Source organism: Colobus angolensis, unplaced genomic scaffold (genome assembly GCF_000951035.1).
Source record: "Colobus angolensis palliatus isolate OR3802 unplaced genomic scaffold, Cang.pa_1.0 Scaffold205, whole genome shotgun sequence".
Taxonomy (NCBI): Eukaryota; Metazoa; Chordata; class Mammalia; order Primates; family Cercopithecidae; genus Colobus; species Colobus angolensis.
In genome coordinates, this window is record NW_012115211.1 from 4,439,002 (window position 1) to 4,465,457 (window position 26,456).

General features: G+C 38.5%; 1 protein-coding gene across 1 annotated transcript in view; it reads right to left on the minus strand.

Annotated features, from left to right (window-relative positions):
• Window positions 1–26,456, minus strand: part of NBAS (neuroblastoma amplified sequence) — a 406,203-nt gene that overhangs the window by 309,806 nt on the left and 69,941 nt on the right. The window contains exons 11-12 of the mRNA XM_011942078.1: window positions 25,895–25,963; window positions 10,514–10,642 (exon numbers count right to left, since the gene is read on the minus strand). Coding sequence (XP_011797468.1) covers window positions 10,514–10,642; window positions 25,895–25,963 — 198 coding nt within the window. The remainder of the gene's footprint in view (window positions 1–10,513; window positions 10,643–25,894; window positions 25,964–26,456) is intronic.

The following is a 26,456-nucleotide window of genomic DNA, read 5'->3' on the forward strand; positions in this document are numbered from 1 at the left end:
CGCATGTTCTCACTCACAGGTGGGAACTGAACAATGAGATCACTTGGACTCGGGAAGGGGAACATCACACACCGGGGCCTATTATGGGGAGGGGGGAGGTGGGAGGGATTGCATTGGGAGTTATATCTGATGTAAAGGACGAGCTGATGGGTTCAGTACACCAACAGAGCACAAGTATACATATGTAACAAACCTGCACGTTATGCACATGTACCCTAGAACTTAAAGTATAATAATTAAAAAAAAAAAAAAAGACAGGAAGTCTTAAGGAAATTTTAAAAATAAACAACTCTCACTTGAGAATTCAAAGTGTGCACGTCTTTGTCAAATCTAATGATAAGGAGGAGCACCATGAACAAGCAGTACTCGTCCACCAGAACCGGAGTCTGCAGTCACCTCGGGACTAGACTCTTCCCTGAACATTGCTTAAATAATGGGCATCTCCTGTCGATTCGATGTTAAACACAAGGTGAAGATATGTTCTTCTGCATCCAGAACTCTGTCATACTCATCCTTGTATTCCCAGATCCATCACAGTGCCCACCTGTCACAGCAGCTAAATGTGAAATGAGTAAACAAATCAACCAAATTTTAAGTCACTGAATTCTAATTAGAATTCAATTCTAATGACTAAGCTATAGGAAAATTATCTGATACAGTACTAAGCTTCCTATACCCTCCCAAAAGTGTGATTTCTTCTGTTTAGTCAAAACATACCGGGGCCGGGCATGGCGGCTCACGCCTGTAATCCCAGCACTTTGGAAGGCCAAGGCAGGAGAGCTGCTTGAGGCCAGCAGTTTGAGACTAGCTGGGTGACACAGCAAGACCCTATATCCCCAGAAAGTAAAAATAATTAGCCAGGCACGGTGGCACACTTCTGTAGCCTCAGCTACGCTGAGGTGGGAGGATCAACTGAGCTCAGGAGTTCAAGGCTGCAGTAAGCTATGATCACACCACTGCACTCCAGCCTGGGCAACAAAGCAACACCCTATCTCTAAAAAAAAAAAAAAAAAAAGAAAGAAAAAGAAAATAAATAGACGCTGAGACAAAAGGAAAAAAAAAAAGATATTGCAGGCCCAAAACTCAAGCACACAGAGAGCTAATAAATGAATATAAATTAATATAATCCAAGATCATCACATTTGTTAACTACCCAAACAGACGTATAGATAAAAATGCCAGGGGCCTTCAAAGGATGAACAGAGAATTTGGGGCATGGGTTTAAGAAAAATGAAGGGAATTCAAGAGGTACAAAGAAAGTCTTATGGTGGTGTACTTTTAAGACTGGATAAGACTTGGATGCAGAAAATGAATAAAGGAAAACATTCCAGTCTGAAAGCATAACGTGAACAAAAATACAGAGTTAGGAAAATACAAAATTTATTCAGGGCAAAAAAGTAGAACAGTTTAATAAGTCCAAGACAGCAGATTTTAATTATCTTGATTTTTGTTTGTTTTGGGGTTTTTAGGGGGGACGTTAATGATATCCTTTTTTATTGAGGTGATCTTCACATAATGTAAAATTAACCATTTTTAAATGAACAATTCAGGGGCACTTAGTACATTTACCATGTTGTGAAACCATCACATCCATCCACTTCCAAAACATTTCTATCGCTCCAAAGCAAAACCACCAACCCATTATGCAGTTACTCCCCTTACCTCTTCCCCTGGACCCCAGGAACCATCAGTCTGCTTTCTATCTCTATGGATTTACCTATTCTGGATATTTCATATAAATGCAACCATAAAATATGTGACCTTTTGTGTCTAGCATCTTTCACTTAGTATGATACTCTCAAGGTCCTTCTACCATTGTAGCGCATATCAGCACTTTGTTCCTTTTTGTGGCTGAGTCATACTCTATTGTATGGACATACCACAGTTTGTTTCTCCATATATCCACTAATGGACATCTGCATTGCTTCCACCTTTTAGCTGTTGTAAACACTGCTGCTATGAATATGTAGGTGCCTGTATTTTAGTACCTGAAGTGTGAGCCATTGAAAATTTGATAATAAGCATGTATGTGCACTGAAGCTAGCATCAACTTACCATCCTTCCACCCCAAGGGTCTATGTGTGAGGAGAATCAGGATGAGGCCATGTGTCACCACATCTGATACACATTCTAAACTGGTGCTCCGTGGACAGGATCACCAAACTCCCCATGAACCACAAGAAAGCTCCTGGCACCACGTGAATACATGTCGAGAAGCAACCTCAATGCCACTTCTCTGTATTTACTAGGGTTCAGAACACAATACTCCAAAGTATAACAGCATGGCATGTTGAGTACTTTCAACTGAGGCAACTGAAAGGGCCACAGAAACACCATCTCTCTGACCTTCTCTTGCCTTCCTGTCTCAAGACCCTCTTTGTCTCCCAAAGCAAGTCATGGAAACCAGAATTCTTCTTCCCTGAGGTGCATCACAGAAACTAGAACTCCTCCCCCAAAGGAAGCTCTAAAACCTAAAAAGGTCGCTCTCTCCCTTCTCCCTTGAAGACCCTTATTCCAGAGGGCTCCTGCCTCATGGTAGGGGGGGAATGTTATACAGAGAAGCCAAAAGGAATCTGGGCAGACAGGCCTTGCTGGGTTTCCCCTTCAGTCCACCACCATCAGGCCATAACCTTTTGTCCCACCATATTTTTACAAGGTTGTCCATTCTTCATCAAAACTAAGCATAAAAACAGTTTTCCCTGGGTCTTTATTTCTTTAATTTAATTCTGACAAGGTTTCTCTCTGTCACCCAGGTTGGAGTGCAGTGGCGTGGTCATGGCTCACTACAACCTGGACCTCCTGGGCTCAGGTGATCTGACTCAGGTTCCCTGACTCAGCCTCCCGAGTAGCAGGGAACACAGGTGCGTGCCACTTTTTATTTTTTGTAGAGATGAAGTCTCACCATGTTGCCCAGGCTGGTCCCAAACTCCTAGGCTCAAGCAATTCCACCCACCTAGGTCTCCCAAAGTGCTGGGATTACTGGAATGAGCCACATTCAACCAGAGTCTTCATTTCTGAAGGTGCCTGTGTCATGTAAAATGTTGATTAAATAAATTTGTCATGCTTCTCGTTAACCTGTCTTTTGTTACAGGAGTGATGGCTGTGTTGTCTTATGATGGGTTAGGAGAGGTATCACACCTTTCCACCCTAACAGTTTCTGGCACCCAACGTCGGGCAGCTGAGACACCTGACTTGCTCTGGAACCTGCAGACAAAATCCTGGAACAACTGACAAAAGGCGAGCAAAGAAAGGTAAGACATTTTTTGATTTTTTTTTTTTTTTTTAACAAAGTGAGCTTTCCTGGATCTCTACCTACAGTGCCTGGTCAAGAAGAGAAGGTAAAAATTTCTCTTTATATCTTCCACTCCAATTTCAAGTTAGCAAGGAAAATCATTTGTTTTTAAATAAGTGTGTTATGCTTTTCTCTTGTTAACCTGTCTTTTGTTATAGGAGTGTCAGCTGTGATCCTTATGATGAGTTCAGTAAGGTATCGTACCTCCCCACCTGACATATTCATGCTACCACATCACTGAAAACAGCCTAAAATGCCATCATTTTATACCACAGCCATAACCCAAAGGAAGATGTTCTAAGAATAGTTATAGGTTTTGTACAGAAAACCTATTATGGCTAAAGTAATGTTTTCTTTAGACTTGAAAATTTTATTTGCTAATTTTGTTACCACTAAAATCTAAATATAATGAAATCCCTGCCTCCCACTCCCGATATTGATCATGGGTTCTTTTCTATTTCCCTAAGCATCTTAGCTGGTTTGAGAAATAAAGGGAAAGAGTACGAGAGAGAAATTTTAAAGCTGGGTGTCCGGGGAAGACATCACACGTCGGCAGGTTCCGTGATGCTCCCCGAGCCGTAAAACCAGCAAGTTTTTATTAGCGATTTTCAAAAGGGGAGGGAGTGCATGCACAGGGTGTGGGTCACAGAGACCATATACTTCACAAGGTAATAAAATATCACAAAGCAAGTGGAGACAGGGCGAGATCACAGGACCACAGGATGGGGTGAAATCAAAATTGCTAATGAAGTTTTGGGCACCCATTGTCATTGATAACATCTTATCAGGAGACAGGGTTTGAGAGCAGACAACCTGTCTGACCAAAATTTATTAGGCGGGAATTTCCTCATCCTAATAAGCCTGGGAGTGTTATAGGAGACCAGGGCTTATTTTATCCCTTCAGCTTTGACCGTAAAAGGTGGCCGCCTCAATGGGGCCGTCTATCGACCTATCCTCAGGGCGCATTCTCTTTCTCAGGGATGTTCCTTGCTGAGAAAAAGAATTCAGCAATATTTCTCCTATTTGCTTTTGAAAGAAGAGAAATATGGCTCTGTTCCGCCTGGCTCACCAGCAGTCAGAGTCCAAGGTCATCTCCCCTGTTCCCTGAACATTGCTGTTATCCTGTTCCTTTTTTCAAGGCACCCAGATTTCATATTGTTCAAGCACACATGCTCTACAAACAATTTGTGCAGTTAACACAATCATCACAGCATCCTGAGGCGACATTCATCCTCCCCAGCTTACGAAGATGATGGGATTAAGAGATTAAAGTAAAGACAGGCATAGGAAATCACAAGGGTATTGACTGGGAAAGTGATAAGTGTCCATGAAATCTTCACAATTTATATTCAGAAACTGAAGTAAAGACAGGCGTAAGAAATTATAAAAGTATTAATTTGGGGAACTAATAAATGTCCATGAAATCTGCTGCGGTTTCAGCCGGTCCCTCCGTTCAGGGTCCCTGACTTTCCACAACAACCTTTCAAAGGCTTATTCATTCCACAGATATTTATTATTATTTATTATGTTAAGCCTAAGTTCTCAAAGAACTCACAGTCTAGTGAAATTGTGAAAACAGCTGTGGATTATACCAAGATTCATCACATCAACTGCCATCTTCCCACTTACTCTTCATTGATCTACTTAAGGTTAGTCCAACACCTACTATGTGTGAAAATGAAAATGAAGACGTAAGTTTGTATTCCATTTCTAGGCCTAAAGAAGTACAAATAGGCAAATAATAAAACTTCTTGAGAGAAAAATTAAGGCCGAAAATGAGATGTAAAGATATAAACATAACATATGGGAAATGTTTGAAATGAAAATCACTTAAGCAATTTTACTATATTCCAGACATGAACAAAATTTAATACTCACAGATTTCTAGCCAGATGGATTTTCATATTGACAATGAAAGCCAAAGTATTTAATCAACTCAAAACTGGATATTAGTAAATCAGAATAGGCACTTCTACAACTATCTTTAATCATTAGGTTTTACAGAGAAAATACTCAATCACACAAAGCATATTATAAAAACTAATAAAGCGGCAAATTGCATGAAGAAAGCCCCAGATGAGTTGAATTCACAATTTTGGTAAAGAGGATTAAGGCTGTGCAGAGTAGCAGCAACATTAGTTCCTTCTCAGGCAACATTTAAACTAAATTATAAGCTGACTATTTTACATATTACCATATCATCGATTTGAAACTAATTGGTTTGTCTACTTACTTACTAGAGCAGCCATAAAGAGAGGCAAAATTCTGCCCTACCTGGCTGATCCAACCTCACTTGATCATTACTAGAGAAATGAAAAAAGAGTAGCTGTCTCAGTATTTTTCAAAGCTTGATATTTCTCTTTAAAGGATTCCAGTGATGAGTACACGCAGACACTTACATATTTGCTAAACAACTATATTATACCTCTCAGTTATTACTACTTGCAAAATTCTAGGGTCTCTACATAATCAACTGCATGACTCCAGGGGATGTTATTCATATAAACTTCAAGCTGATATATCTCCCTTGCTTACCATTAATATCATATGCTAGTCTCTGATTTACCCAAATAAAAGTCAGTACTTCTAAATGTAAGCACTGTAAGTAGATACTCTGAAAAAAAAGGCTTAACCTGTGAAGTCGGGAGACTTGAATCAAAATGGAATCTTGACTCTAACATTTAGTGATCTCAAGTTAACCTCTTTTAGCACCATTCCCATCTATAAAAAATGGTATTAAAAGCATTTCACTTAACCCATTTATGCCTAGTGTTCCATTATTGGAATGCTAAACTTGTGGGAGCTATTTATATACTACTGCTCAAGTTCATGGCCAAGGTCTGATTTTTCACACACACAAAAAAAAATCGCAACCTCCAGCATACATGGGTTAATAGGGTTGTTGTGAGACAAATGAAAACTATGCTCTGTAAATAGTCAAGACTTCCTATACAAATACTATTTATTTTCAATAATTCTTCTCTCCAGCACTATCAGCTGACCTACATGCCTTTCCTGAGCTTATCTTCTCAAAATATTAACATGTCATTTTAATCATTTGTTCATAATTTCCCTTGGAAGCCTGTGAATATCTTAAGAGCAGGGACTATGACATTGTATTCCCTACTCTAATTCTCAGTAGAATCAATAAATACTTGAACTTTATTATTTCACCATTATGTTATTATGTAAATAGGAACAACCTACTCTACTGTACAGTCCTGTTACACATAGGTTTTCTTATACTTACTATAATACACTAGATTTTAGTAATTCATATGCTAAAATTCAAATCTAAAACATCCAAGTGATTAATTCCCAGGATACAGGTGAAAGACTCAAAGAAACTATGGTTGTTCAGACTCTTCTTGCTTGACAAACAGTTACCACCATCTTCACCCCAGACCTCACTACATCATGAATACTCTAGATATCTATTAGAAAGCTAAGGGTTTACCAATGAGAAGCTTGCTCAATTATTTATTCTGGTATCTGGTACACACTAACTAGCTCAAGAGCTAAGCAAATCTGAGAGAGCTGAAGGAATCTGTATCACATCCACTGAGAAAAAGGATTTGTCTCTGTGTTTTTAAAGATCATCAAATAAAAAGAATCAATGTAAAAAATTAATAATTCTAAAGAGTGATTATAGTCCTCCTAACCTTTTATGTACAAATCTGATCTCTCAAATAATAGGATGCTACTAAATAACTAATAACGCAAATATGGTGGGAAAAAATGTGTGTAGTACACTCTGGCATTCACTAGCGTAATAAATAAGTATTCTTCCACTTATCTTTTTGGGTTTTTTTATGTATTTCTTTCCCACACGGTCATGGAAAGAACATATGCATCAGCGTCAGAGAGGTATAAAATCAAATCTCAGCTCTATTGTTTACCTGTTGCACAACCATAGGACAAAGTGTTCAGTAAATAACAAATGTAGTTAGAGTAAATTTTGTAAAAGCTAAAAGATGATCGTACTTCCGTACCTTCTTCCTATAAAGCTATACACGTCTACAATTAGCATACAGAAAAAAACAGAGCTTCTGTGAAGAGGCTGAAGCCTCACAGGCGTGTTTACAATGGAATAAAGTTTTACAAAGTACGGCAGAAATGGTTACACGAAAGGAGAGAGCAGGGACAGGAGGATCTAGGAAGCAGAGCAAAGCAGATGCTGATCAGACGGGAGAAGACGACAGGTTCACAGAGGACTTTTCATTCTCATCACAGCCTCAGGATTTTAAAGGAAAAAAAGAAATAAAATTAAATGCCTTCCATGTTCCCTACTTTGGACCAAAATTTCCTCTGAGGCTAAAACTGGCTAGGGTCTCAGAGGGCAGAGCTTGCCCTGTCCAGCTAGTCTCCCATATGCTGAACAGCAGTAGGAAAGGGAGGGGTGGCTGACCACGGCCTGTGCTGTGATGAACTCTGAACCGGGAAAGGGACAGAGCCACAATGGGAATGGTACTCTGTAGGATCAGGGTCAGTAACTATAGCTAAGCCACTGCTCCCTCAGCAAAGGACACCACGATCCGTACAATGTCCTCGGTAACGCCAATCATGTTCACAGTTTTCAGTTTTGCGAGCCTCAAAATCTACTTTTTCCAGTTTACTCAGGCATTCAAGGGAAATAATTCATACCACCCACATCAGAAGAAACTGACATATAATCCTAAAAATGTGTACATTTATAAAAAGATAAACAACTAGCTTGAGAATCAAGTTGCATAGCTCCTCTGATTGACAGATCAATTTAAAAGTCAAAAGCTCTCTCTGAGGACTGTTTCAGGAACATGCAATTAAAGTCACATCCACAAAATGGATGCTCAAAAGCCAAGCTACGAAATTCCTCATGAATTATTCTTCCAGACTGTCAGGGTATTTGTTCAAAACACTTTCGCTAAGGCATGACAACTTCCAGCCTGAATGCCTCTTTTCCCACTATGAACACATTTTTTCAATTTCTGAGGTCCCTCCCTTTCCCGTCCCATTACTTTTCTGACTGCATATTTCAAAGTACTGAAATATTTACACTTATTCATTCTCTGGTTTTAAGGTTTTTAAACAACTTTTACTTTTTTTTAATAGAACCTCTAAAAATCTAATCAATGAATAATATTAATGAGTAAAGAGTAATGCATTATTATAGCATTGACTGGGAACTAATGACCAAAAAAAACGCTAACCAGTCAAAAAGTTGAGCATATTCCAATAAGGGCCACAAAAAAAGATGCAATTTATCTTTGTAGGACAAAAAAAAAAAAAAAAAAAAAAAAGGTCTCTAGATATTCAGTAAACAAAAGACCATACTAACTGATTTTGCTGAGAACAGCCCTTACACTGGATGTATAACATACTAGGATATACAGAAGATGAAAGATTAAGAGTGCTTCAGAAATTGATAAATATTTCTACTAGGTGAATAAAAGTAATTTTAAAAAACAGAAAGCCAGGGGGGAAAAATGCCTTTATTATTCAGAGTTTTCACCATTTAGAAAAATGTTGCCCAAATCTAAAATTTCCCAAATACAGTGAGAACATCAGGCTCCTCTCACAAGAAAACAGCTGAATACGTTATCACCGTGCATTGATAACCATGAAAAATACGAAGTATCTTTTGGATCAATGATATCAATAATGCTTTATTTTGAATAAAGATATGAAACATGGACTTGTGTATTGTGCATCAAGTACAGTCATCCCTCGGTATATGCAGGGGTCCAGGTATATCAAAATCTACACGCACTCAAGCTCCCCAGAAGACCCTGCTGGACCCACCGATACATAAAGTCACCTACCCTATCCACAGATGTGACATTCTGCAAAGACTATTTTCGATCAGTGGTTGAACAAAATCTATGTACAAGTGGACTCATGTAGTTCAAACCCATGTTGCTCTAGGATCAACTGTGTAAGTGATATGAAATATATGCCCTATAAATTAGCCTACACTCCCATCTTCAGTCAGTTCTTGAACAGCCAAGTGGAAGTTCTGCTGCCTGACATCCCCAGCTAAATACGTTACACAGTTTTGAGAGTTCATCACTTCACCTCTAGAAAGAAGAAATGGGTCAATTTAGCATAATTTCAGAGCAGAGAGAAAGACTGTCCCTTTTATTTAGCCACCAAGGTTGCAAGCTGAGGAGTACTTCGGCCACTGAGGACAAATCTAGATCCAATAAGGGAGAAAGAATGGTAAACATGTGGAGACAATATTAACTTGAAGTTGAATGGAAACTAGGGAGGAAATATCTTCCTAAAGCTGTGTATAAGACAAAAAAATAAGAATAGCTAAAACAAATTTAAATCTGTGAATCGAGTAAGAAAATAGAGAGCCACTTTCTCTTTTCCTCTGTCATTCTAAAAAAAATTCCTTATTAATAATCCTCTTAATTATGACATTGATCCATTCAGGTCATTCAGGAAATAGGCTCTAATGTGAAAATCCCAAAACCACCCACCAAAAGCTGGATATGCCTAGAGGAAAACAGAGTGAGGGGGTGAGAGAAGAAAAATTAATCCTTAAAATGGTAAAATATAAATGAATCAGAGAGTAAAAGATTTATAATACAAGCTATTTCCAGTTGAGGAATTTCTTTAAACCTTTACTCTATCACAATACATGGCTTTATATAAGCAGACCTTTCTTTCCCCTTGTGAATTTAAATTATAATAGATGCCACTAACTAGTGTCACTCTACCTGTCACTACATAACAAAATCATCTAATCCTTAAAACCTATCATTCCATGACACTAACAAAGAGTTCCATCCTTCTCTATATCTTAGCTATCCAGTGAAGAGAAGGTAACTCCCTTCAAGTAGGCCCCAAATAATTAGTGTTGCAAGATTTGAAAAGAACTGTAACCCTTTTAGGATTTGACCCTCCAAATCCGTGATATTAACTTTTGCTGAAATGTTAACATCTCAATTCTGTACTTTTGGAATGACAAAGTGGGAAAAAATGAAGAGTTTAACAAACTCTTTTACAGATTACACTCTCTATACACAGTGTACTGCACTACAATTTAAAATCAGTCCACAGTATTAATCTATTTTAATTTATCCCACTGTAATGATATCATAATTTAAAGGATAGAATAGCCTTGGAATGATGAAAATAAATAGCTGTGTGCTATCAATAAAATAAAATTAGCATTGTCAACACTCACCCTTAAGAGAGTCTCATTCTAATAATAATCATAACCAAGAGACGTACCTGCTCATTTTGACTCCATTCTCCCTGTTGCTTCAGAGATGGAATCGCCCAGATGCTCAGTTTCCCTGAGAAGTGAATGGCTGCCAGGAGCATCCCATCCGGAGAAAGGCTCATCTTAAAAATTCCATCCTAAACAAGAATCATAAGGTCAGGGCAAATAAATTGTGGTCAAATAGAAATAACTCAGAATTAAATGACACTCTTTGGAGGTGCCAAGTTATAAACGATCTTTAGTAACTAAGAGTTTCACCAGCTTCGTATCATTATAAATGTACTTCAGCATAGAGAAAAAGAACTCCTGACTTTAAGGAGTTTGTTATCTACTTCAGTTATAATTTATACATAACCCAAAACCCAAATATGTAAGCATTATAAATATATTTCTTCACACATCAATCACCATGAGTTCTCAACATCTTGTAAGGTTGGTCTTGACTAGACTGTCAATTCCTTAAATTTTGGGCCCAGATCTTTACAAGATTCTTTATCTACACAGTGCCCGAAGTATGCTATATATCATAAATAGGCCAAAAATTCATGCTGTGGAAAAGAAGGAAAGGAGTAGAAGAGAGCTAGAGAAAGAGTGCAAGAATGATGGAAACAGAAGAAGATAAAGAGAAAGAAAATGGTCCTTCATTTAAGAAATTCTATGAATGTTTACAATTTTCCAAATTTGCTGCCAAATTATCCAGTTTAAGGAATCTAATTGTTACTACAGGACAGAAAAATTTTGTAATAACTGATTTCACATAGTCAACCAAAAGGTACACAGAGAAAGAGTTAGCCTTCCAATCCTTCTTGTCCAAATAACCTGTCTTTTCCTTTCTCAGATGCCACGAACCATATGAACAGAAGTCATATGAGCAGAGACATCACCTGCCACCCACCTACAATACACTCAGAAGACCTGAACAAACACTAATTGGACAGCTATTTCCTGTTCAGGCATTTATTAAGGACAGGGTCCAAGGTAGCCTGCCCACAAAGAATAAAACAGAGACCAGAAAACAGCAACCCACAACCACATCTCTTCCGAACATTTAGAAAATCTGGCAACACACAGCCCACATCCCCAGATGACAACAGAATTTCGTAGCAGATGACCCCTTAGAAGAGTCACAAACTTTCCAGTTAGTCAGTGCCTGCACAGTTTGCTATTACTGCTCCAGTACTGGGGTCAAATACTAGCTATATAACTGAAAATGAAACATGATTATACTGCAAATCAAAATGATTACACTTGATCCAATTCACTAAATTATATTATCAACCTGCCCTCTGTAGACATTTAAGTCCTCAAGTCTCAAATGACTCAGGTGCTTTAGCCATCAAAAACAGAACAATTTCAAGAGGTCAGGAACATGGTTGAATGAGTACATAGATGAAAAGATCAGCATCCTCTAATCACTTTACTAAAGACTAAAATTACTTTAACTAGATATAATAGGTTAATCCCAGAATCCCACAATTAAATGTAAGATTGAAATACAAATGCTTGAAAAAGGAGAAGTAATAAAAGCAAAACTACTTCAAAGCAAAATTTTAAATCTACCACATCCCTTCCTCTGAGATGGGATCAGGGAAAGAAGTACAAGACAAAGGGCCTGACGTCCTCCCTCTTCAAATTTAAAGTCAATAAGCTCTGTGGTTTTGTATAAGGAGGCCTCAGAAGCACAGATTTTTACCAGCCAAAAGAACTCTGCCCATCTTTCAGATTTCACAAAGGAAGAGATTAAAGTCCTGAAGACAAAGACACTTGCCCACGATCACTCAAGGATGCAGGGCAAACTCCAAACTAGAATGCGGATGTTTTCAATCCCAATCAGGGCACTTCCGTGAGCCAGGACTATAGTCCTCACCTGGACCCTGGCCTAGTTTCTAGTAGTCACAAGCAGGCCCCTCAGCAGAAATTATGGTCAAGTATAATTTGTTGTTTTGATCACTTGAATAATCAGTCATGTGTGATCTGTATGGTAATTCCCAGATATTATAAATGTTCCATTATACGACTCCACTGAAAGTGCTCTGAAAGCAAGAAAAAAGTTTATGAATCTCTTTAACAACAACAAAAGTATACTGAATAACTTCACAATAGCAATATGACCAGGAAAGCACTGAATAAACACGTAGTTTTTTTAATTTTTAAAAAAATTCTTCCCTCTTGATGGGGTTCAGGACATGCTACTCCAAAATACAGAACATGTCATGTTGGCATCTGAGAAAACATCAGAGGCAGGAAGGTCATTCTCACCTTCCTCCCACCCTTCCTCCATGAAGCAGGTCATAACATCCAGGAAGAATTTTCTGACCTTTTGCTAAAAGCAAGTCATGATCCCCATTCCGGAGGTGCTCTCCCCAAACCTGGCAGAAAAGAACATCCTTCCCTGGATGAGACTCTGAAGAGAGTCACAGTGAGAATGTGAACAAACAGGCCTTGCTAAGTTCCTCCCAGTTTACTGCTATTAAATCATACTTATCCAACCATACGTCCACAACTATCCATTTTTCTTCTTCAAAGCTAGCATTAAAAATACACAGGTCAGCCAGGCACCGTGGCTCCCACCTGTAATCCCAGCACTTTGGGAGGCCAAGGCGGGCGGATCACAAGGTCAGGAGATCGAGACCATCCTGGCTAACACGGTGAAACCTCATCTCTACTTAAAACACAAAAAATTAGCCAGGTGTGGTGGCGGGCGCCTGTCCTCCCACCAACTCGAGAGGCTGAGGCAGGAGAATGATGTGAACCTGGATGGCGGAGCTTACAGTGAGCTGAGATCGCTTCACTGCACTCCAGCCTGGGCGACAGAGCAAGACTCCATCTCAAAAAAAAAAAAAAAGAAAAATACACAGGTTTATCCATTTCTTTGAATCTTCATTTCCTTATGAAAGCTCCCATGTCACATAAAGTTTACATTAAATCTATCAGTATGTTTCTCTTGCTAATCTGTGTTTTGTGATAGGAGCTTCATCTATGAATCTAAGAAAGGAAAGAGAAAAGCTACCGTTTCTCCTCTACACTCGCTTCTTTCTTTCCACAAATTTAAACAATAAATTGTATTAACTAGAATGTTCCCATTTGCTTTCATATGGTGGATACTTGATCCCCTTGTTTTCATTAGACGCCATGATATCCACACTGAAAATGTAGTATTTCTTTCTTGAACTATCTTATTGTAGAAATTTTCACTTACACACAAAAGTAGAAATTACAGTATAATAAATATCCACATACCCAACCTGCTTCAACAAATATTGACATTTTTCAGGCATGTTTCCTTTATCTTTCCCCAATCACCACCATGCCAGAGGATTTTAAAGCAAATCCCCATCATTATTTTGCTTATAAATACACATCAAGTATATATTTCTTTGAAGTCCCAAGTTATCTATTGAACGTTCATGTGTATGCATAGTAAGATGATAGAGTTACTAGTAGTAATTGGATTGTAGCCACTCAAGATGCTCAAGACACTTAGGTTATGTTGGAAATACAGTGTTTTCCTTCTGAAATAAAACTCTGCTCTTTATTTGTAGAAACGTTTATTTATTGATTTCTGAGACAGGGTCTGGCTCTGTCACCCAAGCTGTAGTGCACTGGCATGATCTTGGCTCACTGCAACCTCCCCTTCCCAGACTCAAGTGATCCTCCCACTTCAGCCTTCTGAGTAGCCAGGACTACAGGCATGCACCACCATGCCTGGCTAACTTTTGTACTTTTTGTAGAGAGCGGGTTTTGTCATGTTGCCCATGCTGGTCTCAAACTCCTGACCTCAAGTGATCTGCCTCCCTCTGCCTCCCAAAGTGCTGAGATTACAGGTATAAGCCACTGCATCCAGTCCGTAGAAACATTTCTGAATTCCTATATAACATGCAGGGGGGTTCTGGCCCAGGGAATAATTCATCATCCCAGCATTAACTGTGGACCAAAATCTCAAGCCACAGTTAGAAAATCCACGCTAAATTCTATGAACAGAGTCTGTGGTATTTGGGAGTCTGAGTGTCTGTTGATAAGTAATATGGTTTGGCTCTGTATCTGCAGCCAAATCTCATTTTGAATTATTATAATCCCCATATGTGAGGGGGGGACCTAGTGGGAGGTGACTGGGTCATGGGGACAGATTTTCCCCATGCTGTTCTCATGCTAGTGGGTTCCCATGAGATCTGACGGTTTAAAAGTGTGCGGCAGTTCCGCCCTCATTCTGTCTCTTTCCATCATTAAGATGTGCTTTGTTTCCCCTTCATCTTCCACCATGATTGTAAATTTCCTGAGGTCTCCCCAGCCATGTGGAACTGTGAGTCAACTAAACTTCTTTTCTTTATAAATTACCCAGTCTCAGGTAGTTCTTTATAGCAGTGTGAAAATAGACTAATACAGAGGGTAAGGGAGAGAATACCAGAGTTTGTGCCTTGGAAATGAGAGGATATGACTTTTCAAGTAACTATATATCACAATAAAAGTAAACCTCGGCCGGGCGCAGTGGCTCATGCCTGTAATCCCAGAACTTTGGGAGGCCAAAGCTGGTGGATTACCTGAGGTCAGGAGTTCAAGATCAGCCTGGTCAACATGGTGAAACTCCATCTCTACGAAAATACAAAAATCAGCCAGGCATGATGGCAAGTGTCTGTAATCTCAGCTACTTGGAAGGCTGAGGTGGGAGAATGGCTTGAACTTGGGAGGCAGAGGTTGACATGAACTGAGATCGCACCATTGCACTTCAGCCTGGGCAACACAGCAAGACTCTGGCTAAAAAAAAAAAGCAAACCTCAAACATTTAAACCATGATTCTTCATACTTTATTAAAATTTCTCAGCACAAGTAATAATCTTGTTCTCTTCTTTATTTGAATTAAGAAGTTGTAAAAGCAATAAAATTCATATATGGCTGCAATTTTCTCTTCTTTTTCTTTTTTTGGAGATGGAGTCACAGCCCACACTGGAGTACAGTGGTGCAATCTCAGCTCACTGCAACCTCTGCCTTGAGGATTCAAGGATTCTCCTGCCTCAGCCTCCCAAGTAGCTGGAATTACAGGCACCCGCCATCACACCAGGCTAATTTTTGTATTTTTAGTAGAGATGGGGTTTTACTACGTTGGCCAAGCTGGTTCAACTCCTGACCTCAGGTGAACCACCCACCTTGGCCTCCCAAAATGCTGGGATTACAGGCATGAGCCACCATACCCAGCCACAATTTTCACTTTAAAGTAAGTCTTAAATTTCTTTCACATTCCTCAGCTATGACTGTCATTTTTATTTTAATCATCATTTCAACAGCTGAAATGTTGGTCAACAACATTCAACTTGGCTCTGCCACTAGTAGTTATGTGACCTTAGGCACATTAGTTAACTATCATAAGTAAGAGAAACTTTCTCTTTTCGAAATAAAAATAACAACACCTATACATTATAAGATTACCCCAACGATAAAATTGGGGTGTATGTAAAGCCATTTAATATACTTATCATATAACTCAGCTTTCTAAATACAGAAGTTAGTATGAAGATTGGATTCTACCTGAATATAACACATCTTAATCGTAAATTCCAACAACATGTCTCATTCATTTGGCACTCTTCACTTGCACTTTAGTAAGACCTTTCATATTAGGGGCATACATTGATACTTAATTCTTCTAACTTCTAAGTAGCATTTTATCTAGCCTCACTAACCACTTTATGTGCTCCGTGAGTATAGAAACTCCATCCACATTATATAAGCGCTGGAATACAGGAGCTGAAATAAGACAATAAATAGTGATGTTCCCCAGAAAAGGAGGGTATCAGGATCAAATGGACACCTGCTCCACTCCCAGTACTTAGGATAAATAGAAATCTAGGCTGGAAAAACACAGGCATATGTTCCTTGAGAAAACTCCCAGGTATCTCTGATGTGTACCTCCACTTGTAATCTTCCACTTTAATTCTGCATTTTTACCGCTCTTTTTTCATTTTGCTGAGGAGGCAGCCAAAGCCCAGACACTCATGTGGGATGCCCCAGATGACCTGACAAAACTGTGGCAGCAATACAATAACTTTCCTAACATGCAGGGAACATCTCTTGGCATTCACAATAGGCAATTTCCTCAATGCATTGCACAGAAAATGGTGAGTAGTCTCTTGCCAAAATGCTGACCAGGCACTTGATAAGTACTGTTCACATAAATGGAAACTGGGGGAAGTTATGCACACTCCAATAGTGAGAGATAAGAGATTCTGGAGCAATCGGCGCTCTATAAGCTCTCAGAACTAACTGGCCTGCACCCGCTTGTACAGGGTAAGTCCCATACTAATATCATCAAAAACAGATATGATCCCCTTGATAAAAGAAGACACTATCGCCTATACAGTTTTCTGCCTAAAAAAGCAAACAAAAAATCTGCATGATCTTTAAATCCAACTACTAATTTATAAGAACACATGGACACAAAAGGACAAAAGAATAAAGAAAACACCACTATAAAGATGCAATGAGTAAAATGAAAAAATAGTTTCTTCAACAAATAATTTTTAAGAGAAAAAAGACGATATGGAGGAGGGACCAGCAGATAGAGAAAAAGAGACTTAAAACACAGTTTTTTTAAAAAAAGCCATATTATTAGAAATGAATAATTGCATGATAGAAGTATCATTAAACAAATAAACCTAAGCCAGAATAATGGCTGCTTGTGGAGGCAGGGTGGGAACTGTGTTTGTGACAGGGTCCATGGAAGGTAGCTGGCAGAGTCCTGTTTCTGCCCTGGATAATGGTTATAAGGTTATGTACTTTTTCAATGTCAAACAAGAAGCACTTCACACCTACTAGGATTACTAGAATAAAAGACAGATAATAACAAGTGTTGGCAAGGATGTGGAGACAATGGAAATGCCATACTCTGATATTAGGAACAGAAAGTTCCTAATATCAGAAGGTGCCGCCACCTTGGAAAACTGCCTGACAACTCCTCAAATGGCTAAACAAAGTTATCATAAGATCCAGCAATTCCACTCCAAGAAAAATTCAATGATATTTCCACAAAAGAACTTGTACACAAATGTTCACAGCAGCATTATTTATAACAGCCAAAAAGTAGAAACAACCCAAATGTCCAACTGATGAATGGATAAAGAAAACACTCTGTGTGTGTATATATATATACACACACATACACAAACACAATGGGCTATTACTCAGCAATAAAAAGAAATAAACTACTGATACATGCAACAACATGGGTGAACTTTGAAAGCATCATGCTAAACGAAAAAAGCCAGTCACAGTGGACCACATATTTGATAATTCTATTCATAGAGAATATCCAGAATGGGCAAATTTATTCAAACTGAAAGATTAGGAGTTGCTTACAACTTGGGGAGACAGAGTGTTGCAGGTGATAGTTAAGGGATGCAGGGTTTTTTTTTCCAGAGCAATAAGATGTTTAAAATTGATTCTTGAAATCATTGCACAGTTCTGTGAATATACTAAAAAACTCTGAATTGTATATTTTAAATGAGTAAATTGTACCACGTATGAATATTTCAATAAAGCTGTCCCCAAACTGCTTATTAAACCACACATCTGTTTGATGCAATTTCCTATATCTGTATTATATTTCACAGTAAAAGCTTAGGAAGGAAGAAAGCATGGGAGAGAGGGAGGGAGAAGGGGAAACAAGAAAAGAGGAAGGGAGGAAAGGAAGAAAAGAATGAGGGAGAGAGGCAGGGAGGAAGAAGGTGCAAAAAGAAGGTAGCGGGAATCTGATTTAATTTCTCTCTGCAAAGGAGCGAGAAATTCCAGGCACTTTTCTAGGTAAAACAGATGTGACCCTAACTTCATGGAGCTATGAAATCACAGATTAGGTAAATAAACAAACTAACAAATAAATCTACATTACAAACTGTGATTATTACTATGGAAGAAAAGCACAGAGTGCTCTAAGAGAGAATAACAATAGGAACTGTATTTAAATTGAAGGACTATAAGAGGAATCTGAGGATATGAAAACAGAGCTGATGCCCAAAGATGAGAAGAAATTAAATTAATGAGGACAAATAAGATAAAACCATTCCCAATAGAAAAAAATGGAATCCACAGAGAAACGAACGTGGCACCCTTGATAAGCTGAGATAAGGCCAACATAACTAAAAGAGAATGAGCCACTGGTATGAGATCAGTCTGCAGAGACAGTCATGGGCCAGCTTATGTAATGTCTTTTTGGATAATGTTAAGCATTTTATTCTGTCATCATTCTTAGTTCAACAGAAAGTCACTGAAGGCTTTCTTCAAGCAAGAAAGTGAGCTTATCTGATTTACATTTTTTAAGTCACTAAGGTTGCTAGGGGAACTGATTAAGTATCTGCTAACCTAGGAGAGATGAAAAATTATACGATGGTGATAGCCACAGAAGAAAAAAGAAGTAGAAAGATTCCAAGTACACTCTGAAGATGATACTGGTAGCAAAGGTGTTAGATTAGATTAGATGGGGGGATGAAGGACTGGGTGGTATCAGCAATAATTTTCAGGTATCTCCCTTTGCCAAAAGGATGGATTACTGAGGCAATCAAGTCTAAGGCAGAAATGGTTAGGGAAAGAAAAATGAGAAGCTATCAGAGTTTTGTTTTGGAAATGTTTGATTTAAAATGCCTGAAGGCTATCCTACTGAAGCTGTCAAGTGAGCAGCAGGGTATACAAATCTGACGTGCAGAGGAGAACTGGGTTACAGATGCCAGCTTAGGACTTCTTGGGATCTGAAAGGTATTGAAAATCTGAAAATACTCATATTTTATACATTAAGAAGTATGGAATATATTGATGTTTATAGCATCCCAAACCCACAGAACACACATTTAATTTGCTCCTACTAACCTATGAGTAGGTATTAAAATTACTTTTAATGACAAAAAATTAGTAAAACATTTCCTTGTATTTTACTATAGTGTACTTCTATGTCATCTATAATAACTAAGAACCAACTCTATCAGAAGATATGTTTTTAAAAGCTTTTCTAACAAATTATTAAAGGAACTAAAATTTTACAACTTTTTCCCCTAAATATAGTATACCTTTCCTCCACTGATTTGCTGTAACTAATCTGCCTGCAAAATGGGTGATCGGTAAAAACATTTACTGAGTGTATAAAGTACATGTCGGGGTGTACAGAAATGGGAAGTAGCTCACCCATTCTCCACTAAGTTATTCCAACTTTCCCCTCTGGAGGGCCCATAAAAGAACATGGCAGCAATATAGTATCAAACTACTACAGATGCTAGAGTTCCACTTGCTATAAAACCTCAATTTTTCTAATCTGATTCTAATCTATAAAATTTGGAAAATACTATACCTTTTGGGTTGTGAGGTTTAAAAGATAATTAAAATATATATGTTTATCCCAATAATAAAAATATGTATACATATACACAGTGTCTGCATATAAACATTTAAAATGGGACTATTCAAAAAATAACAGATGCTGGCAAGGTTGTAGAGAAAAAGAAATGCTTACACCCTGCTAGTAGGAGCGTAAATTAGTTCAACCATTGTGGAACACAGTGTGGCAATTCCTCAAAGACCTAAAAGCAGAAATACCATTCCAACCAGTAATCCCGTTACTGGGTGATACGGTTTGGATCTGTGTCCCCACCCAAATCTCATGTCAAATTGGAGGAGCAGCCTGATGGGAGGTGACTGAATCATGGGGGTAGATTTCCCCTCGGTGTTCTCATGATGGTGAGTTCTCACAAGATCTGACGGTTTAAAAGTGTGTGGCACTTCTCCATGTGCACGCTGTCTCTCTCCTGCTCCACCACGGTAAAGATGTGTTGTTTCCTTCCTCTTCCCTGTCCACCATGACTGTAAGTTTCCAGAGGCCTCCTGGGCATGCTTCTTGTTAAGTCTGCAGAACTGTGAGTCAATTAAATCTCTTTTCTTCATAAATTACCCAGTCTCAGGTAGTTGCTTTTTATTTATTTATTTATTTATTTTGAGATAGTCTTGCTCCATCACCCAGGCTGGAATGCAGTGGCACGATTCTTGGCTCACTGTAACCTCTACCTCCTGGGTTCAAACAATCCTCCCACCTCAGCCTCCCAAGTAGGTGAAATGACAAGTGTGTACCACCACACTCAGGTATTTTTTTGTATTTTTAGTAAAAAAGGGGTTTCACCATGTTGGCCAGGCTGGTCTCAAACTCCTGACCTCAAGTGATCTGCCTGCCTCAGCCTCCCAAGTGCTAGGATTACAGGCGTGAGTCACTGCGTCCAGCCTCAGGTAGTTCTTAATAGCAGTGTGAGAATGGACTAATACCCTGGGGAATATAAATTGTTCTGTCATAAAGACATATGCACACATATGTTCACTGCAGCACTATTCACAATAGCAAAGACATGGAATAAACCTAAATGCCCATCAGTGATAGACTGCATAAAGAAAATGTGGTACATACATGGAATACTATGCAGCCACAAAAAAGAACAACATTATGTCCTATGCAGCAACATGGAGCTGGAGGCCATTATCCTCAGAAAACTAATGCAGGAACTAATGCAGGAACAACCAAATACCACATGTTCTTACTTATAAGTAGGAGCTAAATGATGAGAACACAAGAACACACAGAGGGGAACAACACATACTGAGGATTATGAGCAGGTGGAGGGTGGGAGGAGGGAGAGGATGAAGAAAAACAACTAATGGGACTAGGCCTAATATCTGGGTGACGAAATAATCTGTACAACAAACTCTCATGACACAGGTTACCTATATAATAAACCACACGTGTACCCCTGAACTTACAATAAGTTAAATTTTTTTTTTTTTTTTTTTGAGACAGAGTCTCGCTCTGTCGCCCAGGCTGGAGTGCAGTGGCCAGATCTCAGCTCACTGCAAGCTCCGCCTCCCGGGTTCCCACCATTCTCCTGCCTCAGCCTCCCGTGTAGCTGGGACTACAGGTGCCCGCCACCTCGCCCAGCTAGTTTTTTGTATTTTTTAGTAGAGACGGGGTTTCACCGTGTTAGCCAGGATGGTCTCAATCTTCTGACCTTGTGATCCGCCCGTCTCGGCCTCCCAAAGTGCTGGGATTACAGGCTTGAGCCACCGCGCCTGGCCGTTAAATTTTTTTAAAAAAGTAAAATTTTAAAAAGTAAAATGAGACTATTTTAAAACGTTTTGATTGAGAAGGCACAGTCATCTTTTATTAAGGAAAACTGCACGAATTGTTAAAATATGAACACAAAGAAATTGTCATGAAATACAGCTTGATAGCAAAGACTGAATATCACTTGTATCTGCTGCAAGCCACTCTATTCCACCAGCTCCAATATCCATTTGTTCTTTCTTCATTAAAAATACTATTAAAGGCTGGGCACGGTGGCTCACACCTGTAATCCCAGCACTTTGGGAGGCTGAGGCAGGCGGATCACAAGGTCAGGGGATTGAGACCACCCTGGCTAACACGGTGAAACCCAGTCTCTACAAAAAAACACAAAAAATTAGCCGGGCGTGGTGGTGGGCACCTGTGGTCCCAGATACTTGGGAGGCTGAGGCAGGAGAATGGCGTGAACCCAGGAGGCGGAGCTTGCAGTGAGCCAAGATTGCACCACTGTGCTCCAGCCTGGGCGACAGAGCGAGACTCCATCTCAAACAAACAAAAATAAACTATTAACACTTTCTACTACTGGCAGCAATAATTGGAAAATAAGTTGTACTCTCTCTCAAACATTGCAATAAAACTTCCTAACTAACTGCCCTTTCCAAGACAGGGTTTTTAAGAATGTTAAACATCAGACCTTTGTACTGAAATTAATCACCTGTCATCTAATTTAATAGTCAATTAAAAATGAGAGATTTACCATTTCCTGTAACTTTCAAATACATAAACTGTATTAAAAAGAAAGTAGTTTTCTAGTGCATACATTCAAAACATTCTGAAGTACTACATATTCTTAAAGAAAAAATAGATCAATAAAGGCAAATTTATAAGTGCTGCTCTTCCAACATTCCACAAGTATTTATTGAATATTATATATTCAATATTAAATATTAGGTGCCAGGCATTGTTTTACACTGTAGGAAGTCAGCAATGAACAAAACAAACATAAATCCCCACCCTCAAGAAGTTTACTAGATATTCTAGCCCACTGTATTTTAGAAGGCTGACACAAATACACACACACACAAAATTAGAAACCTATCCTTTAAATCAAAACAAAGTCAGCCTCAAAAGCCCGATTAATAACCTGTGACAAAAACACTGTAAATGTATGAAGGAAAGAAAAAAGCTTTTTGGAAAAGTAAAAATAAAAAATTCCAAGCCAATATCCTTTATAAAATAATATAAATAATTCTTATTTTTAATACACTCTTCTAAAAAATAATACTGGCCAGATGTGGTGGCTCACGCCTGTAATCCCAGCACTTTGGGAGACCAAGTCCGGCAGATCATGAGGTCAGGAGAACCAGACCACCCTGGCTAACATGGTGAAACCCCATCTCTACTAAAAATACAAAAAATTAGCCGGGTGTGGTGGCGGGCGCCTGTAGTCTCAGCTACTCAGGAGGCTGAGGCAGGAGAATGGTGTGAACCCGGGAGGTGGAGTTTGCAGTGAGCCGAGATCGCACCACTGCACTCCAGCCTGGGTGACAGAGCGAGACTCTGTCTCCAAAAAAAAAAAAAAGATAATATTATATGCCAGACAATGAGAAGCTATTTTTTAAAGCCACATAAGTTTTGGGTATAACAAACCACAATTCAAAAAGAACCTGTGGACTACTAATTATTAATTCTATAATTCAGGATATAAAGAAATTAACAGAGATAACAGCAGTCACCATTATTATTTGCTGAGTATCTGCAATATGACAATCACTGTCTTAGCTATTTTATGTATATTACCTCTAATACTATACAATCTCAGTGTTGTTACTGTAGAGTCTCATAAGTAAATTTTTTAAATGAACTAAATATTAATAATACGGTTATACAGGAAAGCAGGCCCATTTTGTAAAGATATTAGTAGTTAAGACGAACATTTTTTTTTTTTGAGACAGGGTCTCACTCTGTCCCCCAAGTTGGAGTGCAGTGGCACAATCATGACTCACTGCAGCCTCGACCTCCTGGGCTTAAGTGATCCTCCCACCTCAGCCTCCTGAAGAACTGGGATAAGAGAAGTAAGCCACCACCCCAGGCTAAGAGGAACACATTTTAAGAGAAAAATAATTGCTGCCAAACTTGAGTAGTAAAATAGATAATTCCTTCTAAGATATTAAGTAATTTATCATCTCAGCTACTTTGAAACACATCTTGGTTTCTGTTTCTTCCAAATTACCAACTAAAGGTTTAAGACAATAAGCAACTAGAAGTGGTGAAAACAAGCACTGGATGACAAACCAACAGAAGACCAAACACATCTCTGACACTATCTGGATAGGTGAGTTTAGGCACACATTTCTCCTGAGGCCTTAATCTCTTCATCAATAAAAAGTAGGCATCATAATGCCAGCGTACATGATGCAAACTTCCTGTGAGATCCTGTGAAAATACCTGTCAAAGTGTTCACAATAATAAGGAATTATTAGATAAGCCCTATGAGCTCTTTCAGCTCTAAAATTATAGTACAGTCATGTATCACTTAAGAACAGGGAGAGGTTCTGCAAAATGCGTCATTGGGTGATTTCGTCGTTGTGAAAACATCATACACAGAGTGCAGTTACACAAATCTAGATGGGATAGCCTACTACGCACCTAGGCTGGGTGGTATGGCCTATTGCTCCTAGGCCACAAACCTGCTCAGCATGCTACTCTACTGAATACTCTGGGCAAGTGAAGCACAATGGTATTTGTGTATCTAAAAACAGAAAAGGTATAGTAAATGGTATAAAAGGTAACAAATGCCTGTACAGGGCATTTACCATGAATGGAGCTTGCAGAACTAGAAGTTGCTTTGGGTGGGTGAGTGAGTGAGTGAGTGAGTGAGTGAGTGAGTGGCAAGTGAAGGGGAAGGCCTAGGATAGGACATTACTGCACACTACTGTAGACTTTAGAAACACTGTACACTTAGGCTCTACTACATTCATTTTATAAACTTTCTTTCTTCAATAATAAACTAGCCTCTTACTGTAATTTTTTACTTTATAAACTTTGTATTTTTTTTACCTTTTTGACTTCTGTGATAACATTAGCTTAAAACACAAACACGCTGTACATACATCTGTATAAAAAATTTTTTCTTTCTTTACATTTTTGTACTATAAACTTTTGCATTTTATTTTATACTTTTACTTTTTTAAACATTTTTGTTAAAAACTAAAACACAAATACACACATCAGCCTAAGCCAACCCAGGGTCAGGATCATCAATATTACTGTCTTCTACCTCCACATCTTGTCCCACTGGAAGGATTTAGGGATGGTAATACTCATGGAGTTGTAATCTCCCATGATAAGAATGCCTTCCCCTGCAACGCCTGAAGAACCTGCCTAAGGCTGTTTTATAGTTAACTTTTTTTTTAATAAGTAGAAGGAGTACTCTCTAAAATAATGATTAAAAAGTACAGTACAGTCAAGCCCTCCATATCCACAGGTTCCACATCCTCTGATTCAACCAACCGTGGATTGAAACTACAGCATTTGAGGGATATAGAATCTGCAGATATGGAGGCCTGACTTTTCATATCAGCAGGTTCTACCGGGAAAGAAATTGAAGCAGTGAAAAATATTAGATTATTTGATTTTCCCCCAAGACAGGAGTATGATTTGATTCGCCTACAAGACAAGAGTATGATTTGATTCCCCAGGGTAGATCCAGACTCTTGTGAAAGTCAAACAGAGAAACAAATGTAACCACCTCGCAGAGGCAGTTCCTGAGTATCACTGATATTCATCTGGATGTAACTGTCTAACATCCTTGCCATGGATCCATGCTTTTCCAGCTAAGTAACAAGACAGTAAAACAATGGTACTTAAAACCCAGGGTCAAGAGGCACATTTCTTCTTGGAGCATCAGTAATCTCAGATTTGGGGAAGAATTTTTTTTAATATTAAGCCAGAGAAGGATATATTATGAACAATAATGCAAAATTCACAAGGTTTGTAAAGATAAAATACAAATTTCAAAGATATATATATAATGCTTCTAGGAGAATTCCTTGAACTATATTCCCAGACCCCCAAGAGGGCTGGGTATATCCTCTATAATTATTTTTCTTTTAAGATAAGGTTGATACACAGTAAAATATACAAATCTTCAGCAACAGCTCTATGAATTCTTACTAATGCATATAGCCACATAGTGTACATGAATACACTCAGATGAAGATACAAAAAATTCGAGGTTCATTCAGCTTTGACCTTAAAGGCACCTCCAGGTAAAAATGTTTGAGAAGTCCACCATAGTTAAGCCAATTTGCATTACCTGTTCTTGTCCTTGGCGACTGTAAAACTTGATGCTTAACATCCTTAATAATCCCAGTGTCTTCGGTGCCTGCGAAATAAATGCATCATATGAAGAAAGATTATTGAAATGACTTATCATTGTAAAATGTCCTTTTATAATGAAAAGAAAACCACAGTAAATTTAGTATTTTTTTAAATGATTAAAGGAAATCACCAATAAGGTGTCAAGGATCTTGGTGAGATTGTTTTTGTTTAGAAAAAAAAATCCACCAAGTGGTACAATCTTACAAAATACCTCCATGATCAAATGCTTTTTTAACTATATAATCAGTAAAATTTATACAAATCAGAATCCACTGAACGCTCTTCTCAAGTAAGGCTGCCCAAGGTTGCCATTTTATCCTAACATCAGTATGGAAAAAGCAAAAACTTCCCAAAGAAATTTCATCTATTAACAATTGATTCTATGCTTGAAAAACACCAAAAAAAAAAAGAAAAAAACACTTCATCTTTAGAAATCAATGAATAAAATAACTTAATATAACACATGACAATTTTTGTCTTTAGACTTAGAAAGTATA